Here is a 15741-nt window from a genome sequence, read left to right on the forward strand (position 1 = left end):
CTGCTTGTCTTGTGACTCAGCACTGTCTCCCTCTGGTCTGTCTTCTTGGTTTTCTACTCTGTTGACTCATCCCTGAATGGCGCCCACCTTTGGGAAATAAATGGGGGACTCTGCCATTAGTTTCAGTTTTGCTCTGCCTGTTACCTCTTGGACCTTGGTCCTCCCCCTTCCCCGCCAGAGCTCAGGCAAGGCTGTCCTTTCCAGAATGTAACTCCTGAGCCTTCATCTAGGTGTCAAGCTAGCACTTGACCTCTTGGTATCTATAGGAAATTGGCTCTAGGACCCATCATGAATATCAACAACTGAGGATTCTCAGGTCCCTTGTATAAAATGGCATTGTTATAGTTAAAGCTTTGTCCCGGGGTTTCATAAACTGACTTCCAGACCACTCACATATAATCGAATCAAGCCTTTATTGAAGCACACTAGTGGTGACTGACTAGAACATAAAACTGTTCCCCTCATCAGCCCCGAACAATTGCAAGGGGGCTCCTTATAAGCCTGAAAACCGCAAAAGGGTTTAGCCAATGCAAGCAAGCCAGGTTACAGAAGCGGGAGAGTGCATTCAAGCGGCGGGAAGCCTAACCAATCACAGTTAGCCCAATCACCCCAGTTACCCTAGTTACAGAAACAATGCCCCATTAGGTAGTTCCGTGTTCTCAAAGGTTTCTATAGCAAAAGGAAAAGAACTTCTTGCCCCAGTCATGACCCTTCTCCTTGGCATAGTTGTTTTACAGAATGGAGTCACAAAACAAAATGGAGTCACATTTGCTTTTACTATCACAGCTTAGTATTTGCACATAACCCATGTTTTAATCATCTCTACTTATAATGCCAAATGCAATGTAAGTGCTATGTAAGTAGTTGTTACACTGTATGGTTTAGAGACAGATGATCAGAGAAAAAAGTCTGGATGTGTATTTCTGATCCATACTTGATCCCACAGATATGGAGAGTGACTGAGTCCCATTGAGAGCCAACTGTACCTTTAATCTCCATTTCTTCTGGAGGTCAGAACAGATACAGCATGGCCCAAAGTACCTGTGGTAATCATGTTGTTAGACTGTCCAGTGGCCAAATCCTGAGGCAAACAAAGTCACTTGGGCGGGACTCCCCAGGTCTAGAGACTATCGTCTCCCAGTTGCCAGGGAGTCCACACCTCTTTGGATAGGGTGAGTTCTTTGTAACACATCTGCACAGGCCTCCCAATACCAGGCTGGCTGTCCAGAGGAGCGGGCTTGGGACTGGGGATATAGCTCAGTTGGTAGAGTACCTACCTTGCATGCACAAGGCCCTGGGTTCAATACCCAGGACTGCAAAGAAAAAAAAGAAGAAGAAAGAACCAGGGGAGTGGGCTTGTGCCCACCACCAACCCTGTTCCAAAGGCACATTTAAAAGTTTTCTTCCTGGGAGGTGGGGTGAGGATGGCTACCCTTGAAAGCAGCAAAGGCTTTTTTTTTTTTTTTCTGATTATAAGCAACTTTGGTGGGGTGGGAGAGGGCTTGATTTCTATTATAGAGTCACTCAATGATCTGGGCATGGTGATCCATGCCTAGAATCTCGGCAGTTTGGGAGGCTGAGGCAAGAGGATTGCAAATTTGAGGCTAGCCTCAGCAACTTATTGAGGTCCTAAGCAACTTAGTGAGACCCTGTCTCAAAAGTAAATATAAAAAGTGCTGGGGATATAGCTCAGTGGTAAAGTACTCCTGGGTTCAATCCCCAGTACCAAAAAAAAAAAAAAAAAAAAAAAAACCCAACTCAATGACTAAAAACCAGACATCAGTTTTAGTCGCCTACATAAAGAAAGTATGTTTTTGCCCTTGAAAATGTCCATTCTTATAAATATACATTAATATTATCCCACATATTAATATTACAGCATAAAGGAATTTTAAGATGGAAAGTTTTTTTTTTTTTAAGTTATAGAGGGACATAGTATCTTTATTTTGTTTATTTATTTTTTTTATGTGGTGCTGAGGATCGAACCCAGTGCCTCACATGTGGCAAGGTAAGCACTTTGCCACCAAGCCACAACTCTAGCCCCAAGATGGAAAGTTTTTAAATGGAAAAGGAAAAAAATACTGCAAGCAGAAAGAGGTATAATGTTCAAAAATTTACTTTAGCTTCTCAGCAAGAAATAAATGCACCAAGGCTAGATCCTGGATGTACTATAATTGACCACCCATCCTTCCATTTCTACATATAGCTGGAATGATCTGACCTCTAATCCATGTTCTTAGAGCAGAGTCAGAACTTGGACACGTGGCTTATAAGCCCTGCAGGGCTCAAGTCAGATTCTTTCTCCAGACTTACCTCCTCCTGCTCCCTATCCTACACCAGGGCCCTTCTTACTCCTTATTTTAGAGTTTATTTTGTAGCCTGAATGCTCTATGCACTCTTGTCGCCTGGATTTTCTCAGATGTTTTCCCCACTTCTGGAACTATCTTTTCCTTCAGTTTCCATAATGTGGTGACCTGCGAACGCCTCTTTCTCCTTCAGGCCTCAGGTTAGAATCAAGGAGAGGCTTTCTATGGCCTCCCTTACCCCCTGCCTACCCTAACAGCACCCTGTAGTCAATGTCTGTTAGAATAGGGGAGGTTTTGGTTGAGCCTTTCAGTATCCTAGTGGCTGATTGTTGTTTAGTGGAAAATAAGTCAGGTTCCGCCTTATCACCCATGTAAGGGTCAAATGCAGTATTACCGATTGTTGTAGAATCTATCCCAAGGATACAATATTTGCATAGTTACTCTCCACTTAATACCCATGACAGATATTACTTATGAATCATGAGGTTGGCCTGTGAATTAAGACCTATTTGCCATCATTGTTCAAGATTCAGATAGTCTGACATTCAGATGGTTCTACATAACTGGTAGTGCCAACCTAGAAGTTTGGTGTTTTTTTTTTTTTTTTAAAGATTTGGGAAATGCAGTCTTTCTTGTTAGAACAGCTTTATTACTGTAATAAATCTAGGGAGAAGAGAAAAGGGAGTGAGAGTCTCCCTTGTTAGTTAAACACGTTCCATTTGCACATTGGTTTGAATTCCCAGGACAGCAGTATCTGAGCTGATGGATCTTCCCCATAAAAAGGCCTTGGCATTGGGCCATTGTAAAATTAAAATGAATTCAGATTCATTCATGCATGCAACTTTAATTTACAATTAAAATATTATGGTTACATATTTTAATAAGAATAATTAGACGGACTCAACTGAATCAACTCTTGTGTTTAATGAGACAGAACCCAGAATCCAAATGGAAAGGCAGGTGGCTGTGACAGGAAATACGTTTCAGACAGCATCTTTTGTGGAGTCAGGCATTTTTGCTGTTTTTATTTTTTAATGTCCAGAATGAGCAGTTTGATTTCTTTGCACTACTAAGGGCCCTGGTCCCCGGCCTGGTGGAAGCTCGTCTTCTGCAATGTGTGAATGAACAGCTTCCTCCCGCAGGTCACGGTCTGTTTCACGAAGACCAACATTCTGGCCTTGAACCTGGTAGGCTGCAGCTCCTTCACGAAGGAGCTAGGCTTGCTCCTCCCTGTGGGCTGAGACCTGAAGGGTGGCTGAAACCCCATCCTCTGTGTCTGAGTTCATGGCAGGGGGCAGATCATCTTTGTTCTTCTAGATCATGATGGCTGCATTCTCCTTTAGTTTTTGCTTTGATTTTTTTTTTTTTTTTTTTTGCCTCTCTCCTTTTAGGATAAGGATTTTTTTCCTCCTTCAAAATGCACAGAGTCCATACTGGGAATAACAGCAGTTACTAGTTATTGGCACCAACAGTTCCTTGGCAGGAAATACCCTGAGTAGAGCAGGCCTGAATGGGCCTAGGGGGGAGTTCCATGCACCGCTGGGACCCCACCACTGAGGCAGGAGATAGGGTGCTATGAGGGAGACAGGAGAGATGTGTTGCCATCTCATTTTGGAGGAATGACCTCTAGGGATAATGTTAATGTGTTCAAGATATGCTTATGCTGACCTCCAGTAACATTTTGGACTTGCTCTAAGAAAGCTGTCCTCACCCTCCACCTGGTGCTGTTGACTTAATCCAGGGCCTCAGACATGCTAGGTGGGTGCTCCATAACGGAGCTACAGCCTCAGCCTCAAAGCATGGTTTTGATATTGGGATACTAATTGTAAACAGACTGGGCTAAAACCAATAAATATCATTAAAGAATAAAAATTATCTCCTCAGGTCTTGTGATACTGAGGATTTTGAAGGGAATCAGCAACAACAACAAAAAAGACAAACATCCTTTCAGAGGGCTGAGAGTGTAGCTGAGTGGTAGAGCGCTTCCTAGCATGCACGAGGCCCTGGGTGCAATCCTCAGTATTAAAAACAAAACCAACCAAACAAAAAGCCAGTCTCTCACTCCCTCAAACCTAAATTTGTTCTTTCCTTCCCATATCTTTTCTTCTCTGCCCCTCCCTCCCCCTTTCTTCCTATATCTGTTTCTTCCGGTTCTCAGTCCTGCTGTTATACCCGGTTATTAAGTTTTCCCATTAAAAAAAAAAAAAGTGTGGTTTCCATAGCAGGGAATTCACAGTCTTCTGTAAGAAAAGAAAAGCAGCTAGAAATATTATTCCTTCTGAGTACACAGCAGGTTTCAGAGAATGCTGCAGACATTCTGAGCATGAGGTTTGTCACTCAAGGGCTCCTCTGCTTTCTGAGCCAGTCCCAAGAAAGATCTTTCTTTTTTTTTTTTTTTGTTTTTCCTTCTTCCAAATTTTTAAAAGTTTTGTTCATTACAGAACATTTTTGGAACAGTATTAAGGAAAAAAACGAAAGTTTGGGTTATTTCTCTCTACTCTTTTGATAATATGTATATGTCATTTTTAGAAAACTGCGAGCATAGAGAATTTATAGTTTAATACCTCACCCTTCCAGCTGAGCATTCACATAGATTTCAAGAAATACTTGGCCAGTGATGATTAAATTAGAAGTATCTTAAAAAAAAAAAAAGAAAAATTAGGGCTGGGATTGTGGCTCAGTGGTAGAGTGCTTGCCCAGTCTGCATGAGGCACTGGCTTTGACCTCCCCAGCATCATATAAAAAAACTAAATAAACAACAACAACAAAAAGGTATTATGTCCATCTGCAACTAAAAATATTTAAAAAAAGAAAAAATAGTGAATATAAATTCATCTTCACATTCGTTAAGCTATGAAAAAAGAAACTTTATATTAGAAAAATCGGATAAACACTGCCTTAGCCAGGTGATCCAGGTCCACGTCAGCCGTGGAGTCATGGTGACGACGGCATGCCCCCTCCGTACGACCTGATGAAAACAGTACTTTATCTCTGTGGGCTTTCAGACATACAGAACCCCCCAGTTCAATCCTAAGACAAATGCCAAACAAATCCTAATTCAGGGACAATCTTCAAAACATCCTGGTCAGCTCTCCTCTTAATTGTCAAGGTCATCAAACACAAGGAAAATCTGAAAAAATGTCACAGCCAAGAGGAACCTGGGCAAACATGATGACTAAGTGTACTGAGGTCTCCTTGGTGGGAGGGACAGAGTTTCAAAAAGCATTTTGCTTAAACTGGTATTTTATCTAATAGCACAGTAGATAATCCTTCCCCCCAAACAATGCAATTATAGTAAAGTTGGACATTGCCTCGTATTTTCTTTTGCTTAAAGAACCACTTAACTAGATCTGTTTGTGCATACGGGCTTTGAACAAGGCACACTTGTGTTCGACACCTAGCTCAGCCTTAACTGGTCATTTGACTTTGGGCCAGTGCTTGAGCTTTAGAAGCCTCTTTTTTTTTTTAATCTATTAAATTAAGACGATAATATTGCTGAGCATTTAGGATTATTGTAAAGATTAAAGGAAAATGTTTAAGCAGAGTGCCTGGTGCATGTCAGTACCCTGTACAACACAGCTTTTCTTTATTATTAGTTTCATCTCACATCAGGGCTATGAGAAAAGGCAAATTAGAAATAAAGGTTGAACCTGGGTTGGGGCCACCAACCCAGAGTGGTTACTGCCAAAGGACACAGGAATGAGGTTTTCGAAGGGCCTACTTTCTTCAGAAGCCTGTTTTCACAGGGGGAACAGGAAGGATCAGTTAGTTTAAATTTTTAATTCTACTCTTCCTGGCATTTTCTTTCATACCCAATATAGTCATTAGGCCCAAGAAGTCATTAAAGTGTTTAATAAGGTTATTAAATTGACTAACCGCTGCTGCAGAAGCCATTTCCATAGGAAATCCATATGATGGTAGGTATGGAACTCTGGGGCTGTCCTCTGTGGCTGACAGGCTGTCAACATTCCCTTGAAGGATGGTGGGCAGGTCGTGAGGGATGCGTCTAATTAAGAGATTATAGGTGAACTCCGGCTGCCTGGCTGGGCTGTTCTTAGCTGGAAGTGTAGTGAAACTTCACTAATTCCTACTAATTGCAGAGTGGGGGAGGAGAGGCCCATCTGAATTATAGAATATTTTAAAATAAATGTACTTTTATTACATTCAAAGTACATATTTTAACTCCAACTAGGCTAATGAATTGTTGCCTGGTACACGTCTTAGGGGACCAAGTTATTGAAGATATCAGAATGATTTTCGATTATTTCTATGTAAATAGGCTTTTCTAGAGTTCTTTAGGGTGTTCGAAACCAGTTTGTTCTCATAGATCTTAAGCATTGCTCTGGTAGCCTTCTGCTGTTAATTGGCACACTCTTAGAGGAAGAGGTTTGTTAAATTAAGATAAACTTTAAACCAGCTGTGAAATAACTTATCATTAATACATGGAGTGCAAGAACCCATGTGGGTGAGGTTTTTATTTCAGCAGAAGTTTAATTTCTTTTTTTCCCCCTCGAAGGTGATTTATTTGTTCCTGCAGGTTTTCATTTATTCATTAACTGATATTAATGGAGGACACTGGATACATTAGATACTCAAGTTTCACAAGACAGCATGAGCTGCTCTGTAGGAACATAGCTTCTGATAGAGGAGACCTACAGGTGATCAGAGTATAGGACAGCAAGGTGTGGTGAGTAGGGACTGAGCCCAAGATATGACGTTAGGGGCTCAGAGGAGAATCAATGAATTAGACCAGGAGAGTCTGACAAGGGTTTCCTGGAGTGGTGACTGAGTTGCAGTGGGAAATGAATTGGAGTTAGCCAAAAATAGTAGAAGAGAAGGTTAAAAAAAGGGGTGATGGTGGGGAAGCAGAGAGCAATCCAGAGAGAAGGGCTTGTTCAGAGGCATGGAGGTGTGAAGTGTGTAACGTCGAAAGCTTAGCCCTTGGGGCTGGGGTTGTGGCTCAGTGGCAGAGCACTTGCCTAGCATGTTTGAGGCACTAGGTTTGATCCTCAGCACCACATATACATAAATAAAAAATAAAGGTACATCAACAACAACAAAATATTTGGGAAAAAAAAAAAGGAGAGAAAGCTTAGCCTTTGAGATAAGTAGTAGGGAAGTCCTGAAAGTGGTGTTTGTGCTGGCTAAGGTGTTTGAACTAGATCTTGAAGATTATGGGAGAGTCTTTGGTGGATTTTACCCAGGGAAATGACATCATCAGATGTGTTTTGGAGCTTTCTTGTCTTAGTGTGGAGGGTACATAGGATATGGGCCCAGAGATCAATTAATGTTGGGCAAGAGGTCCTTGAACGAAGGCAGAGGTAGAGGAAATGGAATTGTGGGTAGTTCCATGGAGGGGAATCTTAAGGCTTTGGTCAGTGTGGATTTGGCAGGGGGGTGAGTCAAAAAGAGAAGTCTGACTGGGATTGTTGAGGATGTTCTTCGCTGAGGTGAGGAACAGAATGATGTTTATGGTGTTTATGACACTGAGTGTTTATGGGACGGACGGGTGGTGCTATGAGAGCTACAAGCTCATGCAGGGTGGTTGAATTTGTTTGGATGAAGTCACTCTAAAATTGCAACAGGTATAAAGAATAGCAGGCTGGGACGGTGCATCGGGTATAGTAATGTTTCAGGGAATAGAAAAGGAAGAAAAGTCTACCATCCACAAAAGAATAGTGATATTTATCATTCAAACCAAGTTAAAAACTTTCAGGAGGCTGTGGATGTGGCTCAAGAGGTAGCGCGCTCTCCTGGCATGCACGGGGCGTTGGGTTCGATCCTCAGCACCACATGAACATAAAATAAAGATGTTGTGTCCACCGAAAACTGAAAAATAAATATTAAAAAATTCTCTCTCCCTCTCTTTTCTCTCTCTCACTCTTAAAAACAAAACAAAACAAACAAAACAACAACAACAACAAAAAAAAACCTTTCAGAACTGAAAAAAAAATTGGAATCCTAGTGCCACCATGAATTTTGAGTGTACATTTAAAATGCATAACTGTGTTCTTAGAAGACCTTTTTCCCCTGTATGGATTTAGAATATTAATTCAATGTACATTTCCTTATATAAAGATTAAAGTGATAATAAGGTCTGAGAACACACTGAGAAGAGGAAGAAATTCTTTACTGTAATTTGTTACTGTGTTGTCCATTCCTCTTTCAAATATTATAAAGTGTCTGGGTGGAATAAGTACTGTGAAATCTTTAGTTAACTCTTAGATATAACTGTCTTTTTCTGAAAAATCATGCTGCTAGAGTATTTGCTATTGGGTTTCTTTGCTTGGTTTTTGGTGTTGGAGATTGAACCCAAGGGTGCTTAACCACTGAGCCACATTCCCCAGCCCCTTTTTATTTTTTTGAGACAGGAACTCTTTGAGTTGCTTAGAGCCTCGCTAAATTGCTAAGGCAGGCTTTGAACTCATGATCCTCCTGCCTCAGCCTCCTGGGCCACTGGGATTACCTCTTCTGACAATGGGTTCTTAAATTAGTAATTGTTACTTCAAAAAAAGATATGCAATTGATTTCTTAATTCTAGTGTCTGTAGGAAAGACCTCAATGCTAGTAGCCTTTTTCTTTCTATGTAATTACACTTTTCATTCCTGTAGTACTTAAAGAAAAATATCCTTCACTAATATTTTACAATTCGATCCACCTCACAAACAGGGTTGGACAGACATTTATTCCCATTTTTCCAGATGTAGAAACAGAAGCTCAGTGAATAACTTTTATAATTTAAAAAGTGAGCTCATGACAAGAAATTCAGTACTGTTTCCATTAAGAGAGACATGCTGTTCAGAGTTTATATGTTGACATTGGGGTGATAGTGAATAAAAAGTAGGGGGCAGCCCTTACTTTTCAGAGAACTGTTTGCCATTGCTACCAATTAATTATGTCGGGTAGCCAGGGGTATGTGGCATTGCAGTAACTGGATTTTATTGGTTTTAGTTTGAAACTTTTTTTTTTAATATATAATATATATATATATTTAGTTGTAGATGGACACAATATCTTTATTTATTTATTTTTATGTGGTGCTGAGGATTGAACCCAGTGCCTCACGTGTGTAAGGCAAGTGCTCTACCACTGAGCTACAACTCCAGCCCCTATTTTTTTTTTTTTAAATACAGATTTGTGACAAATTGACAAATATGTTTCTGTCTTTTTGTTCAATTTGGATGAAGACCCACTATTTCAGTAACAGATGCCTATTTTCCTTCTACTGAGGGAAACACTGAGCTGTTGGAAATAGTTAATTTCCCTTTTTGTCTTATCTAAGAATGTCTTCCTCTTCAAGGGAAAAATGACCCTGCCAACATCCTCCAAGGGAGCGTGGCTTCCATGTGACCTGTGACTGGGATCCATCCCTCAGTTCTGCATCAGGCAGGGTGCCAGGGCCCACACACTATTTTTAGAGAACATGAAAATGTTTAAATTCCTTTTAAAATCAGAAGAATGAACCTTTAGATCAAAAAAGGCTATAGTATGTAATACTAATGTATTTGTATGTATTCTAGTGTAGTTGTAAAGTGTGATTTTTTTTTAAAATTTTGTGTCTGTGTGGAGGAAAGGATCTGTGAAGGCAAAAATGCCCAAGATCTGTGAAAGCCAGAATTCAGCGCTGAGTATGTGCAGGGTGGGGAGGCAGCAGGGGGGATGTGGACTTATGGTCTTCTCCTTTTCCTAACCTATTGATCTTTCTGTTCATTGATTCATTGATTTCTTCTAAGAACTGTGTATATGTGAAAAGGACTGCAAGAAAATGAGTTTAAAACACACACACACACACACACACGCTCGCACTCAAGACTAAGGTTAAAAGCAAAGAAGCAGAGTTCCTAGGTTTTCCTTCTGTTAAATTTTTGGGCAGGATCTATCTATCCTTGACTCAATCACAATAAATTTAATTAGGGGACATTACAGATACTTTGCTTAAAATTATTTTTATAGTTCTTCTTATAATTTGGAATATGCTTTTAAGAAATTATGGCCAGGCTGGGGATGTGGTTCAAGCGGTAACGTGCTCACCTGGTATGCACGGGGCGCTGGGTTCGATCCTCAGCACTGCATACAAATAAAATAAAGATGTTGTGTCCACCGAAAACTGAAAAATGAATATTAAAAAATTCTCTCTCTAAAAAAAAAAAAGAAATTACGGCTAAAATGTTTAAAGTATTGATCTACTATTACCTTATTTTTTTTTCTCTGCTTCTAAATTGATTTAAAAAATACACAGTGAAGAGATTTTTAAGATATACCTTTTTGGAGCCAGGCACAGTGGCGCATGCCTGTAATCCCAGCAGCTTGGGAGGCTGAGACAGGAGCTAAGCAACTCAGCTAGACTCTGTCTCTAAATAAAATACAAAATAGGGCTGGGGATGTGGCTCAGTGGTTGATGCCTGTGAGTTCAATTCCTGGTACCCCCCCTCAAAAAAAAAAAAAAACCCAAACAAAAAAAGATATACCTTTTTGGGACATTATCTCATAATACCTATATACTGAGGGCAAGCAGTTTAATACCTATATACTGAGGGCAAGCAGTAGGACACAAGTCTCAAATGCAAGAATCAAGTATATAATGCCTTAGAAGGTGATACTTGATAGGTGGCGGAAAGTATTTTCAGGGAATATGGACTACTTTGCTGCTTTTAAAATATACTCTGGACTGAAAGCTCCCATTTTATTATCTGCATAAAAAAGTACTACAGGAAAATGAGTTTAAATACACACCCACAGCGACAGGTGACTGGTGCAAAGTGTACACTAAGAGGAAAGAACCTGGGCTCAGCCTCTCAGTCTGCCTCTTGGACGTGCTAAAACCAGACAGAGGCCTGTGTGTCAGCTGACAGCCCCAATCTTAACAAAAAGTTAGAATATTTAAAATTCCATTAGCAAATTTGTGATTGCTGAGTGAATGAGTTATATATGAACATTTATGATGCCAAACAATACTCTTTTGCTGCATATGTTTTCATATTTTAAACTTAGTAAAGAGCACTTTTTAAAAAGTATTGGTTTCAATGCCATCTCCTATTGCCTGTTCTTATCTTTAAAAAGGGGCACAAAAATTAACCATAGCGATGCTTTTTTTTTTAAACATCTCTTTTACTTGGAACACAAATATATGAGAATGAATTGCTTTAATATGTCGGAAATATATTTTAAAAATAGGAAAGTCTTGTGTAAGAGAGGGTGTTCATCTTTCCAGTAAGTCACCACTGCAGATTCTCGAGGCTGGGCTGCTCACACATAGTCAGTTTCAACTCATTGTTTACTTTGCACCTGACCTTGGCTGCCTTTCCTTATTTGTGTTCCAGAAAGAAATCTGTCAGACATGGCCAGTAGTTTTAATTTAGAGATAATGAAAGTAAGAAATGACTGCATTTAAAATTTGTGAAAACTATAAACTTTTTTTTTTTTTATGATTACAAGTTAAAAATAAGTTTTAGAGCATATCTTTCTGTTTGTTTTCAGTTACCTGTAACATTACCTGTAAGCAGGACTGGTCAGTTTTGCATTATTTTAAAAATTCCACTTGTGGCTAAGTGTTTTCTGAACTTGCTTGTGGTGCCTGATTCATGAACTTTACTTCTTCTTTTTTTTTTTTTTTTAAAGTATGACACGTACGTTGGCTAATGTTGTTCTCATACAGTCATTTCTCTCAGATCTTTCCAGTCTTTACTTGCCATTCTGAAACATATTTCTTTGTGATGCCCTTACAGGAATTTGTCAGCGTCTGGGTCCGAGATCCTAGGATTCAGAAGGAGGACTTTTGGCATTCATATATTGACTATGAGATATGTATCCATGTAAGTAGGCAATCTGTGGTCAATGTAATAAATCAGAAATTTTAAGGCAGCATCTGTTTTATGGATTGCTCTGAGATAATTAAAATTAAAACTTATAAAAGCTTTCCTAATTCAAAGAGCTAAATTTGAATGGTTACAACTAATGCTTATGTCGTAAATGAAGTAATAAGATGATTTCTACAGCTGGAAAATTGCTTAGTGACATCCTTTTTGTACCTTTTAAAAATATTAATATTTTAATGTTTACTGCCTTCATTTATAAAGATGTGAATACATCTAAAATTCATGGCTTAAGAGTATTTATACCTCATTAATGATGTTTCTTTATGATCTGTTATAATGTGTTTCTGGAGAATATATTGGATGATAAACCTGAAGTTTTGAGAGGATACAGAGTTCCTGGGAGAAGGAAGGGTAATATTTTATACACAGAATCAGAAAGTAGGAAATGAATATATGCAATTATTTTGCCTTAATCTAGATTCTGAGTAATTAACATCAGGAGTAGGCAATTAGAAATGATATACCTTATCTGGAAATAACCATGTATTGTAATCTGTTGAATGGTTTTTGTGGTGTGTGGCCTTCTGTGATCATCTTGAACAAGGCTCAGCAAAATTTTCCCATGAAGGGCCAGGCTCTGAATACCTTTGCCTCTGTTCTCTTCAGCCACCATTTCTGCTGTTGGAGGTTAGAAGCAGCCTTAGACCGTACATGAGTGAACCAATCAATTGTGTTTTGTAAAACTATTTGCAAAGACAGTGGCAGGCCAGACTGGGTCCATGGGCTTGGTTTATTGGCCCTGGATCTTGAAGATAGTCTCTTTTCCCAATTTATTTAGTCCAGACTTCTCTTAGGAGAATAGGAACTGGCTCAGAATTTATCTGTGACAACGTAGCACAAGTGAAATAAAATTTAGCCATCATTTAATCTTATCATTGTGAACAGCTAAGTTGGTATATGAGACACCCCAACATGAGTCATAAATTTTCTTTTTCTTTTCAAAATTCTCCAATTTAGGAAATATACCAAATTAAAATTGAGAACTGCCTGTATTTAGTGGTTGCATTGCAAATGTTTGTGAGAGTATGCTATATATTTTTATTTTCTTCTGGTTTTATTCATAAGCTCACACCAGAGGTGTGTTCTGTGTGGAAAATTATGAGCATATAAGAATAAGCATTTGAAATACAATGATATTCTTTAGTTGCCCTTAACTGCCTCTAAAAAAATTGAGTCCTTATCACCCATCTTATGGGAGGCATGAAATTTAATTATTCTCAGAAGATGGTGAAAGCTAATGAATACCATGCCTCGAATTCAGAAACCTGTATCTGGAGCCCCAAATTATGGGGCTCCACAAATTATTTGGTGGTATTCTGGCACGTCTCTGAAATGCTAATAAATTGACAATGAACAAAACTTAGCAAACAGATTCCAAGGAACTTCATCAATTAGCGATCTCAGTATGGTCTGATGCTGAAGAGGCGCCTGCCCACTGTACAATTCAAAGTGGATGATGGGGCTGGAGAGTTCTAGATGGCTTCTGTTAGATGCTGTACTGATGGAGCTTTGCTTAGAGAAGTTGGTGATTAACTTGCTTAAATTAACCTCAAGGGAAGTAATATCAGGGGACTCTGAAATTTTGACATTTACTTGGAATTTTAAACTAGTAGGTGATAGAGCTGGGTAGTACATCTCATATATATATAATTTTTTTCATATTCTACTGAACTTGTCCTGTGAATGAAGGGGCTCATAGATAGACCTTATTCTGATATAGGTATGAGGTGGATCTTTGTTTACTAACATCCAGTGACTGTGAGGAGGGAAATTAAAGGGAATTTAAGTTGACCCAGCCTGTGATGGGGATGTCAGGAGGCATGGCAGTGGCCTGGTATTCTCTGGGGGGAAGATACTGGAAGGGGATCTGCCCAAACCTCATTAGGGCTCTAATTCTGGTGTAACACAGCCTGCTTGCTTAGTCCCTGAGGAGCACCTCAAAGTGAGACCTTGGTGTGCTAGGAAATCCAACCACAGAACATTGTTGTGCCCTCGACTCCTTCTAGCATGTTTGCTGCCATGTCAGCAAAGATGGTGTTTAGACCAGTGGCTCCTGTGAAGGTGAATCTCTTAACTTCCCTGTGACCTGAGGTTTTCTGAACTTTATAAAGTTCAGACATATCAGGTACTATGTCAGACATTTCATGGGAACAGTTGCACATAATCACTTAGATCTCCCAAGGAAAACAGCTGCTGATCTTATTAATTGGCAGAGTAATAATTTTTGAAGTAATACAGATTTTATTGGAAAAATAAGTTTCTCGTTTGGAATTGTAAAGATTATGAAATAGAGTTTAATACAAATATAGAGAGTAAATAGAGAATAGGAGTATTTTTTTTTGAAACCAGTAGACAAAAATATTTGTCAGTTTCTTGTTTTTCCCAAAGAATAGTATTTACCCATCTTGTGTTTACCCCAAGGAGAAGCATTAGTTAGGGCTTAGCTTAGAATGGGGACTCAATAAGTGGCCTTTTCCAAGTCTGTCTCAGGATAGCTACAAGGAAATCAACTGTTAGTAACTAATAATAATATTGGTAGACAACATTTGTCAAGTGCTTCTTGTCAGTCTTTACAACCACCCTGTAAAATAAGTATGTACTAGTCCGTCCCTGTTTCACCACTCAAGAAACTGAAGTCCAAGTGACTTGTCCTTTAGCAGAACCAAGCCTGGAATTTGGATCTGCCTATTCTGCCTGTATGCTCATGCCCATCCCCACGATCCCTGCACCTCCCTCTTGACTTGGGTTGCATTCCCCCTCGTGTCCAATAGAGAAGAGAAATGCTGTTCTCCAGTGGAGCAGTGATTTCACGATACCTGGTGACTTGTGTGATCCCTAGGAACAGCCATGTCAAGGAGTTCTTAATGGTCATTGGCATTTTAGAATTTGTTTTTTTGTAATTCATCCTTGATGTCAATGCTCATAGTTAGATGAGCAGGAGACTCCTTCAGGGCTCAGGGTGTGGTTGGGCCATGCACAGCCTGGGACCACATTTCTCACGAATGCCATCTTGGCTGACCTCAGGGCTGAGATTTTGGTGAGTTACATGCAAGATTTCAGAGTATTGGCATAAATGTAAATATATTTTTGGTGGTTTACATCCTATCTAGAATGAATATTTGAATCTTTATTATGAGTTTTAAGGAAAGCATTTTTTCCTCAGATGAAGATCCTATTTTTCTATTTTTCTATACAGACTAATAGCATGTGTTTTACAATGAAAACATCCTGTGTACGCAGAAGATATAGAGAATTCGTGTGGCTGAGGCAGAGACTCCAAAATAATGCATTGCTGGTGTAAGTAATTTAAAGAACATATTGAGGAGACTTTATTATTATGACAGTCATTATTTAAAGATTGATATGCATTAAGTATATAAAATACAAATGATTTATTGGCTTCTTGATTGCCTATATGACTTTAGTTAGTTTTGAGGCTACTGCATCTGAATTTGAAATTTGCCATGTTTTCACAAATACTGACCATGAAAGACCCAAAAAATATTTAAATATTTTTTAAAAAAGTTAATTGATTTCTGCATATATAATAGCTGTGTGCT

At 39.2% G+C, this 15741-nt stretch overlaps 1 protein-coding gene across 4 annotated transcripts in view; it reads left to right on the forward strand.

Annotated features, from left to right (window-relative positions):
* The window catches only part of Snx10 (sorting nexin 10), a 158323-nt gene that overhangs the window by 37554 nt on the left and 105028 nt on the right, over positions 1 to 15741 (forward strand). For all 4 annotated transcript variants that reach the window (XM_071613858.1, XM_071613861.1, XM_027932646.2 and 1 more), the window contains exons 3-4: positions 12032 to 12118; positions 15378 to 15478. In XM_071613858.1, coding sequence (XP_071469959.1) covers positions 12032 to 12118; positions 15378 to 15478 — 188 coding nt within the window. The remainder of the gene's footprint in view (positions 1 to 12031; positions 12119 to 15377; positions 15479 to 15741) is intronic.

This window comes from Marmota flaviventris, chromosome 1 (genome assembly GCF_047511675.1).
Source record: "Marmota flaviventris isolate mMarFla1 chromosome 1, mMarFla1.hap1, whole genome shotgun sequence".
Classification (NCBI taxonomy): Eukaryota; Metazoa; Chordata; class Mammalia; order Rodentia; family Sciuridae; genus Marmota; species Marmota flaviventris.